At 53.3% G+C, this 12,634-nt stretch overlaps 1 protein-coding gene across 1 annotated transcript in view; it reads right to left on the bottom strand.

Annotated features, from left to right (window-relative positions):
- Positions 1-4,406: 4,406 nt before the first annotated feature.
- Positions 4,407-12,634, bottom strand: part of MYO15A (myosin XVA) — a 50,348-nt gene continuing 42,120 nt past the window's right edge. Inside the window, exons 61-65 of the mRNA XM_036894065.2 lie at positions 11,955-12,088; positions 9,901-10,034; positions 9,374-9,507; positions 7,909-8,049; positions 4,407-4,970 (exon numbers count right to left, since the gene is read on the bottom strand). Coding sequence (XP_036749960.2) covers positions 4,869-4,970; positions 7,909-8,049; positions 9,374-9,507; positions 9,901-10,034; positions 11,955-12,088 — 645 coding nt within the window. The 3' untranslated portion in view covers positions 4,407-4,868. The remainder of the gene's footprint in view (positions 4,971-7,908; positions 8,050-9,373; positions 9,508-9,900; positions 10,035-11,954; positions 12,089-12,634) is intronic.

Genomic DNA, 12,634 nt, shown 5'->3' with positions numbered 1-12,634 from the left:
TCATTGGGCCACAGTACACGCGCCAGGTGGGACCAGATGGGAGCTTCCGGAAGTTGATTCGTAGTCTTCCCTGTCAATCAGGCGGTCGCCTTGGCTACTGTGTCCGTCACAATTAGCTGGGGGAAGGGTATCTAGGTCCCCCAGAAAGGTGAATGGGTGGCTAAGTAAGTGCCCGAATGGAGACCCAACCGGAGGAAAGCTCTCAAGCGATTAAGGAAATTTATGAAACCAGCGAAGACTTCTCAAACTGGGGGACCGAAAGCACCAGGTCCCAGCTCTGAAGCAAGACACCGAAGGCCGCAGAAACTAGACACATTGACAGGCACCTCCCTGACCCATCCTCCCCGCCGCCGCCGCTCGCAGCTCTGCCAGGAGTTGACGTTCCACGAGTCACGTCTGGTTGTTGGCGGGCGTGTGCGCAGCCGCGGGCTGTGTCGGGATTGGCATAGCTCTTCCCTTGGCTAGAGATGGGTGTAGGGGCACCTCTTCCGGGAAGGATAGAAAGAAACTCAAGGGGACGAGTAGGCCCACAGATAAGGCGGAACTATGACTGATAGACAAAAAGTTTGAAGCGCTGTGGTCAGATAAGTGTGTGCGGCGTGAACAAAGGCGTGGGGATTCTGGGTGCGCAGGGGCAGGTCCACAGATAGGTGTTTCTTGCCAGAAAACCTTCCATAGCTCCCAGCATAAAGTTCATCTTTGCTTGGCGTTCAAGGCCTTGGTTCAAGACTCTTACGCCCTTGCTGCTTCTCCCCTCTCCAAGAACGCTAAGCTCTGGCCCTGCCCTGACTCTGCCTGGATCTGCAGACATACCCTTCACACCACTGGCGTTTACCCAAGCCGTTTCTTCCACCCGAAATGTCAGTTCCCTTCCACCCACTGCCTTCATTTTGATTTTTTGAGGCTCAGCTCACGTCTTTGTAGCAGCCTTCCCAGACTGGCATTGAAATGGGATGCATCTTTGGTGTCATGATCTGGCCTCTGCCTTCAGCCGCATCTCCCCGGCCATTTGCTTCTGTGTCTCTGCACGCTGTCCACTGGCCCCCAGCTTGTCAGGGCATAAGCACGGGACTTTGGGATCTGACAGACATGGGTTTGAATCTTGACCTTGTGACAGGCTGTATGACCCTGAGCAAGTGAATTTCCCTCTCTGAACCTCAGAATTCAGGTCTGCAAAATGGAATAACATTAGTACCCACCTCATATGGTGCCTGTGAGGATGAAATGAAGTCATGGATATTAAGCAAAGGGTATTGTTGACCTCTAGTGTGGGCCTTGTCTGTAAACTGAGGGCCCTACAGTCCCTGTTGGGAGTTGGGAATTGCTATGTAGTGACTTGGCAAGGCAAGGCCAATAGGTCCTGTAGTGTGGAAAATCATGAACACCTGGGACCCTGGCCATTACCCTCAAGCTCCCCACCAGGCCACCTTCCTTCCCAAGGGTGGGCATGAAGCCTGTAGTAAATCTGACCCTTGCCCTTTTCTGACACGCCTAGTGGGACACTGATGGTGGCAGTAGGAAGGCAACTATGGGCAGTGAAAAGTGGCCTGGGGGCAGGGCTAGGGCCCAGGTGGCCTGGGCTCTGGGCCCAAAATCACGTGAACACCTGGGGAGGGTCCCCTTGCTGGTATAATGGGCAATTTAGCTCTAGCCCTTCAGAAAGCCCCATACCTACCTCTAACTGCCCTCCAACACTGGCATCAGACTCCACTCACACATCTGCTTGGCAGGGGCTCACTTCCTCAGTAATCACAAAGCCCTCCCAGAGGCTGATCCAAGTGAAAATGAGCATCATCTCTTACCTACTCCTCGACACCACTCCCATCCCAGGCACCCCACCAGAAGCTTCCATGGACTCCTTCCTGTGTTCTGAAGCCAGGGCCCTCCCTTCTCTGACTCAGTGAGACAGCAGGGACTCTGGAATCAGCCTGCTGACATACGAATCTTGGCTAGGCCAATTAGTGGTTACTTGCTGCACCTCTGTGGGCCTCATATATAAAATGGCGATAATACAGTACCCACCTCATTGAGGTATTCTGAGGATTTAATGTGTTAGTACATGTACAGTACCTGGAGCAGAGTAAAAACTTGGTAAGAATTAGCTTTTAAAAAAAGTCTTCACCCCAGACATCCATTTGCATCCCATGCCAGACATAATGATAACTACTTTGAAAGCACTTGTCAGTGCTTCCAGTTTACAAAGAAGGTAGCAGAGGCTCAGAGAGGGCAAGCAACTTGCAAAAGGCCACATGGCTAATCTGCAAATGGATGTGGAATTTGAACACCAGTCTCTGTGGCTTCATAGCCTGGGCTTTTAACTACCAAGGCAAGATTCTCTTAAGAGGCTTGTGGGTCCTGGGCAGGAGGAGGCACTCCTAGGCAAGGGGATACCACAGAGGTGAGTATGTGGATGCTGGAACCTGGCCAAGTCCAGCCCCCTATCCCATAAAGGGGCAGTAGTCAGGTTCTTCCAGTTTCTTTTTGGCACCCAAATATCATGGTACATTCTGCCACACCCATCTGGGACCCCAAACCTTCACCAGCTGACTGTCTCAAGCTCCCATGCCCCCAGACATTTCTCTTGCATTGTTCCCACCCCATACTAGGCTGGGAACTCTAGGGCTGGGTACTCTCTGTTCTGGATCTTCCCACATTTACTTGGGAGTTCCTACTTTTCTGGGTATTGGCCCAGGTAGGCAAGTCCAGTGCAGTACCTCTAGGGTGTGTGGGAGACACAGCAAGGCCTGAGTCTTCTGCCACCCCTGACTTTCTACTCTGCCTCATGGGGATTGTTACCTCCTCTTATGAGGGCTCAACTCACTGATGCCACCAGAGTCACCAAACAGGTGTTAAAACATAAGACCCTACAGCCCAGGTCCTGAAATCCAAAAGCCCTGATGTTCTGGTTATCTAGTGCTATGTAACCAGTCACTCCAAAACTTAGACCTCAGTCACTTAACTAGCTTACACATCTGCAGTTCAGCCAGGGTTTGGCTGGGAAGCTCCTCTCCGTTCCATGAGCATCAGCTGGAGCAGCGCGACGTGGAGGACTCACTTCAAGAAGCCCCGCAGGGCTGGCCAACTTGTACTCTGAAGTCTAAAACTCACCTGGGCAGAACTACTGCAGCAGGGGAAACTTGATGGCTAAGGCACTCTTTCTGGCTCCTTCCTCCACATCCCTCACTTCCCAAATCAGCTATTCGCACCAGTCTCCTCTTGGAGCTGCTTCTTCACGAAGCCAAGTAGACACAGTGGAAGTGGGGTGGCCCCAAAGCATGTGTATGAAGGACTCTTCCTTGACCCTCCCCTCTCAGGACAGTTGGATTCCCCGCCAAGCCCCGCCCATTGGGCCTCCTAGGTATCTCCCGAGTTACCAACTTCTCCCCCACCCGTCACTACCATCTGTGCCCACGCCAGTGTTTTCAGGCTGATGCTGCAGCAGCCTCTCCCTCCTACATTCACTCTGGGGTTAGAATGACCTTTTCAAAGTACAGTCTGAACAGACTGCCCCACCCCTTTGCCCTCACTGAAAAGCCTTTTCAGGCTCTCCATGGCTCTTGGTATGAAATCCTAAATCTTCAGTGCAGCCTCACCTGATTCACCCCTGCTGGCTTTGTCTCAAGTCTTGCCACTAGCAATGTCCACCCATGATGTCCACTCCAGGGTTCTTGCACATCTCTTCCCTCTGAAGTGTTCTTTCCCAACACCTGGCTTCTAATCATGGTCTTGTCCTGCTTAGTTATTTAACTGTGAGCAACTCCAGGTGCCTGGCATTTGCCTAGTACACAGTAGTTGCTAAATAGGTATTCAATGAGGAAATAAGTCCTTCCTCTGGTGACGTGGCTCTAGCCAGTTATGCTCCCACATACCTATTCAGCTTGCCTCTCCCAAGCCTAGTACTCCCCTCTAGAAGTTCCCAAAGCATCAGCACTTTCCATCAAGAATCATTTAGTCTTTCATTCATGTAATAAGTATTTTTAAGTACTTATTCTGTGTTAGGTATTGTCCGAGGCTCTGAGAGACAGAGAGGGAACACCATTTTCTGTTTAGAATGTTCATTTCCCTCCATCTATTCCTAGTAAACTTCTACTCATCCTTCAAAACCCAATCCCAATATCGCATTCTCCCAGAAGCCCTTTCCCAGACTTCTCCTTCTCTTGCCCAACATGGAATTTCTCTCTCCTTCCACCATAGCACTCTCAAACCTTGTGTGGCCCATCTCATATGAGGGCTTGGGGCTATCCGAGGAGTAGGGCCACAGGGTCTGTAGGGAGAGGAAAGGACAGATGTCTGCTGGAAGCTCTGTCCATGGGCAGTGTGCCGTGCACAACTGTGCCTCCAACTCCTCCCACCCTCAGGCTTGTTTTCCAGCCACTCAGCAACTCCATGGAGGAACAGTTGCCAGGTGTACCTTTTATTTGCAAAGCAATGATCGAGGTCCCTGAATCCAAGCTGAGCAGCATGCAGGGGCACTCAAGGAGGACATGTGAGGGGCTCGGGAGTGAAGGTGGGGCAGATTGGATCAGACCTGGGTAAACCAAAGGCAAAATCCAGTTCACTGGTGTGGGACTGCCCTGCCATGTCTGGGCATCAGGGGCAGGGCCCTCGGTGGGTATATGGCGGGAGGCTCCACCAGGGCAGCCTTTGTCAGTTCCGTATGCTGTCTGACCCATGTCTGCATGCTGCAATCCCATCCCAGCTCCGGACTTGTCTTCTCAGGTTCCTGGAGACTTGGATCACCCCTCCTACTGCCTCTTGATTTCCCCCAAGGTTCTAGCCCCTTACAGAGGTCACTGGTCCCAAGAGGCCCACTAACTCCCCTGGGGCCACACAGCAAGCCTTCTGGCAGAGGGCAGCTGGGGGCTGGGTCAGAGCAGCGTGATTTCGCTGGGCGGCAGCGTGAGCCGCTTCTCGTGGGCACTGATCAGGTTCTCCACATGCACAGCCACCACACGACACAGTTCCAGGCCCTGTAGGAAGACAGTGAGAGTCCACACACACCCAACACTTCCCCACCTCTCCCAGGGCCCTGGGAGGGGGCATGAGCAGCTGGGAGGTGGAGAGGAAGGTGAGGTTGCAGGCTGGGTGGGGTAAGCAAGGAGGCCCAGTGCATCTGCCAGCTTTGCTGCATGTGAACTGTGGGCCTGGGGCCAGTTCTTTCACCTCTCTGAGCCTCTGTGGCCTCATCTGCAGGGTCTCAATTTAGGATTGTGGAGGATTCCATCTAATTTTATTAGGTGTAAATCCTTAGTTCAGTCAATAAATGGCAGCAGTTTCTAATTCTGCATTGCCATGGTTACCACCTGGCACCCACAGCCTAGAATAGGTTGTGACCCAGCCTCAGGGTTCCCAACTGGGGCCAGAGGTGGGAGAGGTGGCAGGGAATTGTGGAAAATTCCATCTGTGAGCGTGGTTCTCAGACCACAGCCAGTGTTGGCAACCCCCTGGCATTTCCGGCAGAAACTGTGCTGAGAGGGTAGAAAGGAAGAGGACAGCCCTTACTGAGTGGGGGCTGTGTGCCCCGCATCAGCCTGAGAGTTCCCTGTCCTGCCCCTTCCAATCCCAGCATCCCTCTGGGGAAGACGCTCTTGGATCCCGTTCCAAAGGCAAGGAAACTGAGGCCAGAGCTGTGAAGCCACCTGCCCCAGACCACACAGCCGGTAGTGGGGGGACCTGAACCCAGACAGCAGGAGGCCTAAGGCCACATTCTGCAGTGCTCTTTGCTGAGGACAGCGGTGCTCATCCCACCCAGGGGCTGGAGTGGCTGATGAGACCAAGGGTACATGGTAGGGTCCTGCCTTCCAGCCATTATTCCCACCCACACGCTGCAGCGTTCCAGGCCTCACAGGGATCACTGCCCCACTTGACAGGAGGGGAAACTAAGGCTCCATAGGCAGCAGGGTTGCCTCAACAGCCCCTCACACAGCCTGTCAAAGGTAGATAGGATGGGGACCCTGGTCTGTTGGCCACCTTGCTGCTGTACTCAGACATCACCTCATCCTGAAAGCCCTCGCTGACGCCCTCCCAGATAGCTCAAGTACACCCTCCAGCACTGACCATGGTTTATTGGGGAGATTCTTAGATGTCTGTCTCCCTCATGAGACTCGGGGCTCTGTGAGTGCCATGGCTGAGGGTGGGTGTGTCTCAGTCACTTCAGTGTCCCTGCAGCCAGAGCAGAGCCTGCCACATAAAGATGCTCAATGGTTATATGTTGAATGAAAGAATGAATGTGCCCTCCCCCAAAAATGACATGTCAGGGGCAGGGGCAGAGGTGGCAGCATGAAGAGGTCAGGGGGCTGCAGGGACACTGTCCACCCATCCACTTACTGAGTGTCTACAACCTGCCAGGCACAGTGCTGTGGACACAGCCCTGCCGTCTCAGGGCTGACTTTCTGGTGGGGGAGACAGACAATATGTAAACAAATTATTAAATGCTTTGCAAGCCATAATGAGGGCTAGAGAGCCCGAAGTAGTGATTGATCAGGGTGGAGGGTCAGGGAAGGCTCGTGATGGACCAGGGAACAGCAGTCCAGATAAAGGGCAGAGTGAGTGCAAAGGGTCTGGGGAAGGAAGGGGAGGGCAAGCTTGGCATCAGGGAGCTGGAAAAGGCCAGGGTGAGTGAGTGGAGGGCGGGGGGTAAGAGTGTAGGTCAAGAGGTAAAGAAGGGGAGAATAAAAGGGCTCCTGGGTTGCAGGCCCAAGTGCCTGGGAGAGTTGGGAGGCAAGATGGAGAGGCCTGTTGGTCCCCAAGAGGGGGTCAGGTCAAGAGACAGAAATATGGGGGCTGTCATGGCAGAGATGGTTTTGGAAGCCTCAAGGCCAGAGAGGGGGAGAGGCTCAGACTCAGCACCACTTAGGAGTCATCCAGGGGAGGGGGCCCAAGGAAAGGAAGCCAAGGAGCAGTCACGCAGGTACAACACAGTAGGTTCGCTGTGCTTGGAGCTCACAGAGGAAGGTTCTGGGAGATAGGCCAGGTGGAGGGCAAGGCCAGGATTGGAGATGGCCCCCAGCAGGAACAGGACTGAGGCACAGTGGGGAGTGGACTGGAGAGCCTGGTACTGAGTCGCAGGTTCTTCAAGGGGCACACAGAGTCTCTGTTCTGGCTTTGTCCCTAAGAGGCAGGGCTGGGATAGAGGAAGCCCCTCTCTTTGGCCCTGGGAAGTTGGCCCCTCCAACACAGGCCCTGGCATGGGGTGTGGTCCTGGGCCCAGACCTTGGTGCTGCATTAGGCTGGCAAGGGCAGATAATTCTGCCCCTTCTCTGGGCCTCAATCCTCTCTCTCTAGTGGGGTGAGAATTCTGGTCCTACCCCAACCCCAGAGGGCTGTGAGACTTGGACAGAAGCCTAGAAATCAGCCATGCCTTTTAGATGCAACTGCAGTTGCTGCAAATATGAGAAGGTATATCGCAGGAGAGCCTCAGTTTCCCTGTCTGTCACATGGGGACCCCACTCTCCCTACCCTCAAATCCCAGGCCTCACAATCCCTCTTTCAAGCCTTGGCCCAGGTGAACTTCCTCAAACTTCCTGTGTCCCTGGCCTCTAACCAACCTTCTGTGGCTCCCTGGAGCCCTCAGGAGATGGTCCCAGATTCTTAGCTCAACATTCAAGAAACTTCAAGACCTCCCTGTCCTCACTGTTTCTCGGGTTTCCCATCAAACTCCTCAGTATTCTGCAAACCACCTGGGGCTCTCCCATGATCCCCCCCAAAGACTTTTCTCTGGGAGACCACCCTAATGACCACAGTCCTGTGCAGCGTCGGGTTAGTTCCAGCTCCCGTGGTGGGCCAGATGCTCCCTGGGGCACCGCCAGGACCTGACCTATCCTGGAGCCCAGACCATAGAGGAGCCTGCTGAGTGCAATGAGAGTGAGGAGCTGGCAGACGAGGCCTGGGTGCCGGGGCAGGGCCCACCTGCTCCAGCTGCAGCTGCATGGTGTGCTGGGCTGTTACATCCCCCAGCACCATCTCCACATAGGGGCAGCTGGAGCTGGCTGTGGGCCGCTGGGTCCGAGTTGACTGGATCTCCTTCAGGGGGACCTTCAACATCAGCTCCTGAAGAGGGGCAGACAGGCTTGTGGATGGGACAGTCTCACCCTCCCTGAACCCTCCCATGCAGATCAGATCAGCAGTTTAAGTACCAGTTCCCCAGTGACGTGCTATGTGACCTGGGGCAAGTCGCTTTGCCTCTTTGGACCTCAGTGTCCTCACCAAATACTGATGCCCAAGTCTCGTGTGCCAAGTGCTGTTTTAAAGGCTTGGGGTCCAGTGGTGCAGCAGATGCCGGGGGTGCCCTGACCTTCACACCAAAGCTGCTTCTTATCACCTTCACCTCTTTGCAGCTTGCTTTCTAGCTCCAGGAGCAAACTCAGGGCTCAAGCAGGAAACGCCAGAATGCAGAGAGTTAACACCTCCATTAATGACAGAAGGGACATGGTGGCCAGACACCCTGGCTCCCTCCCTGGAGGACAGAGGGCAACTTCTGACTGCTGTGTCCCACGCTGCCTCCCAGGGCTCCTGGCAGGACTGAGTGGCAGCCCCCACAGAAGGAGCTTGCCTGCTAACTAACATACCCTTCCCAAGGCGTGTTCCCAAGGTGCATCAGCTGGCCCCTCCAGGTCACACTTCCTCACTCCAGTGTTTCCTAGAATCACCTCCAAACAAGCCACTTGACCCCTGGAGTCCTCATCTCAGGGTCCACTTCTGGGCAAAGCATTTAAGAAGGGGCTAACAGGTCCTATTTATTATGGACAGAATTGTGTCCCCCTATCAGATCCATATGTTGAAGTCCTAAGCCTCAATACCCCAGAAGGTGACTATATTTGGAGACAGCCTTTAAAGAGGTGATTAAGTTAAAACGAGGCAGTTAGGATGGGCTTTAATCAAATCTGAAAGGTGTCCTTGTAAGAGGAAATTTGGACATAACAAAGACACCAGGGATGTGCACACAGAGAAAAGGCCACCTGAGGACACATGAAGTGGCCATCTACAGGCCAAGGAGGGAGGCCGCAGAGGAAACCAACCCTTCCAGCACCTTGGTCTTGGATATCCAGCCCCCGGAACTGGGACAAATGAATTTCTGTTGCTGAATCCCCCCATCTGTGTACTTTGTTATGGTAGCCTGAGCAAACTCATATACTGAGCTCTTAGCATGTATTCTGCCTCACTTCACCTTTACAACAGCTGCACAGGGTGGGTTCTACTATTAGCTCCATGTTTCAGACGAAGTGAGGTTCAGAGAGGGGAAGAGACTTGTCTAAGGTCACACAAGTAGTAAGTGGTGGAGCTGGGCTTCCACAGCCAAAGATCTCAGCCCCTTGGAGGGAGTGGGATCAAAGGAGAAGGGGGCAAGAGGCAGTGCCAGGCTGAGACCACTCACATGGTTCCCGGTGCTGAGGAAGTTGAGGCCATTCTGGTTGACAGCAAGGATGCAGGGGGCTGGTACTGCAATGTGGCTACAGCTCTGGATGAAGAAGAAGGAGGAGCCGAACATGGGTAAGACACTGAGGAGGCCTGGGGTGGGGAGAGGAGTGGTCAGCAGGTGGGCACAGCTCACCAGTGACAGCCAAGGCCCTGCACTACACGGTGGCCTGTAGCCAAGTCTTCCCTGGGCTGCATTGGGCACGGGAACCCTCACTCTGGGTCCCCTCCCACCTCTCCAGCTTCCCCTCTTGCTGCCTTTCTCTACCCCTGCTTGCAGTCCATCTCCCTCACTGCCGGCACTCTTTGCATTGGGCCACTCAGTGCTTAGGTGGGTCCTTGGTGAAAATTTTAGAAACATCTTCTCTCCAGGCAGCTGCTCAGCTTAGTTAGCACTGAAAATGCCTTTGTGCACATAAAAAGGTGTCTCTGCCCCCACTCTCCAGGACCGCCTTCTCAGCAAAGCCCCCTGCCCTGGATTCTTACCCAGAAACTGGGCCCGGGCCTGGTGGGGGCTGAGTGCCTGTGTCTGCTGCTGGTCCTGGCTGACCAGATTGAGCCATGCCGAGCCAGCTACGGTATGGCAGAGCTGGGCCGGGATGTACTCCTGGACCTCCCGCCTGGGTGTGGAGAGAGAGGCTGTCCTGAGTGCCCAGCACACACACTGTGCACGTGCAGTCTCAGGCCATCCACACTGCAGGCAGGTGCTCTGCAAAAACATGGGATCTTTGCAGCTCCCCAGGAGGCTAAATACTGGGCAGGGTAGATGGGTTGTGGATGGGTGCCAAATGCTCACACAGAGCCTTGGCACACAGCAGACACTCAGTAACTGCTGGCCAGTACTGCTAGGGTCCCTGTCTGAAGATGAGGGAACTGAGGCTCTGCGTCGCTGACTTGTCCCAGGTTACACAGGACTGAGTGAATTGGAGGGGCAAGACTTGAACCCAGGGCAGGTTTGTCTTTGGTTGCCCCTGCTCCCAAGGGGAAGCCAAGGCCAGAGGGGTGAGAAGCCTGTGGATAGGAAAAATACCAGGGTGGGGAAAGCAACCACCAGCAGCCAGTCAGAGCATGGCGCAGAGGAGCACTGGTGCATACACCCCCTGCCCCCACTCCAGTCCCTTCTCTGTGACACAGGCTGGCTCCATCAGGGCAGCCCCTTCACCTCTCTGGACATCAGAGGTCCCAGCCCATCCGGGTTGCCTTGGACTACAGACTGGGGAAGGGTTGGAAGAAAGTCAGGAGAGCCTGCTTCCCCCAAGAAACCCCCAGGCAACAGCTTTCCTTCATTGCGCAGCTGTTAAAAGAGCCTGGCACACGGACCCAGCCTCCCCAGGTTTGGGTCCAGTTCCCCTACCTATTAGCTGGGGGGACAAGTAACCTCTCTGGGCCTCAGCTTCCTCATCTGTAAAAGGGGAAAATAAAGTGCATTTGGGAAGATCAACTGAGATAATGCACGTAGAGTGCTTTGCAAAAAGAAAGACCTCAATGATCATTTTTATCCAGGATTGGGTATATCTTTACGGGCTCCCTGTGTTTTCATTATAATATAAAAAAGAGCTTTACACATTGAATCCTCACTGCTCACACACCAGACACCAGACATGAACCATACACACATCACCTTACTATTATTCACACCAGGGGTTCTCAAGGTGTGGCCAAGGGTCCAGGAGGTCAAGGCCACTTCCACAATAACACTGATGTTACTTGCTTATCCCCCCTCGCTCCAAGTGTAGAGTGGATTTGCCAGGGGCTACGTGACACTAAGATCACAGCACGTGACTGCAGAAGCAGACATGAGAATGCAGCTGTCTTCTATTAAGTCAGAAGGTAAAGAGATTTGCAAGTGTAAAACATGATCATTTTTCTAATACAACTGTATTTTTAGAAAATACAGTTGTTTTTGGAAGTTACTTATATTTAACACATGTTTATTTGTATTATAGTAATTTCTTATATATATTATTGTAATTAATGTATTCAGTTACATTAACATGGTATGCATTATCATTTTTAATTAATTAGTAAATCAATATTTTTTTCTGTTTTACTTTTGAATAGGGTAAATATACCAATAAGACAACCCATATAAACAAAAGCTTGTTGGGGTCCTATTTTTAAGGGAGTAAAAATGGTCCTGAGACCCAGTCTTAGCATGACAGATTTAACACCTCTCTGAGAACATCAGTTTAAAGGCTGCCTAATGCCTCAAAGAGTCCCACTGGAGACTGAGCTCGTTGTTGTAAGTGATACTGCAGAGAACATCTGTGTGGCCAAAGTTTTCTGTACCACCATGATTTCCTGGACCACAGGGTGTGTATTCTGAAAGCGTTTTGATCATTCACTTGGCTCTGAGCTATTAATTAACACCAGCTAGAAGCAACCTGATGTGGAAGGAGGCAGAGTCCCAGCTCATACACTGAGGATCTCAGCCCCACAGTCAGGACGGCCCCTTCCCAGCATATGGGTCTGGGATGGTCAGCTCTGGGGAATGCCATGGTCGGGGTAGGAGACCAAGCTGCAGGTAGGTGGATGCTCACACACTGGGCAGACAGAAGTGATCCCTGGCCCGGTGCTGCAGCGAAGCCAACTTGGACACTTGCTGCAGCTGTTGCTCGCTGGGCTGGCCGGCTGGCACGCTGCTGAAGAGGCCCTTCAGGTAGTCAGGCAGGACCTGTGGGGAGCATTCGGAGGAGGGGCTGTAGGCAGGTATGCACCCAGGCAGTCAACTGCAGGGGGTGTGCAGACATGCCATTTTAGCAGTCCATTCACTTCTGGGGGTTGGGTGGCCTGCCACCTTCCCAGGCTTTGGGGAACAATGACAAAGGCATGTGAGTGTAAGCTGTGAGGACTGTGGCCCTAAAGCCCACGTGGGAGTCCCTGTGGTGACCTAGGAAGAGTGTGGGAGTTTCTGGTGGGCTGGGGCTTCTGAGAAGTAAGCCTACACCAGGCTTACTAAACAGACCCCTAGGAAGTCCCCCAGACCCTGATTCACTAGATCTGGGACAGGCCTTGATGGTTTGCATGTTAACAAGTTCCCAAGGGATGGTGCTAGCCCATAGGCCACACCTGGACTAGCACTGCACCAGACTGCACGGCTCCTCTGGGCTACTCATCAGCAGTCATTCCATGTGGCCGTAGAAGCTACGTGACTGTATTTGGTACTCAGTATTGCCAAAGCTTTGGCACCAGCTCTGAAAAGACATGGAATCTCTATCTA

This window comes from Manis pentadactyla, chromosome 4 (genome assembly GCF_030020395.1).
Source record: "Manis pentadactyla isolate mManPen7 chromosome 4, mManPen7.hap1, whole genome shotgun sequence".
NCBI classification, from domain to species: domain Eukaryota; kingdom Metazoa; phylum Chordata; class Mammalia; order Pholidota; family Manidae; genus Manis; species Manis pentadactyla.
Note: the sequence above shows the minus strand (reverse complement) of the source record. Positions and strands in the feature narration are given on the sequence as shown.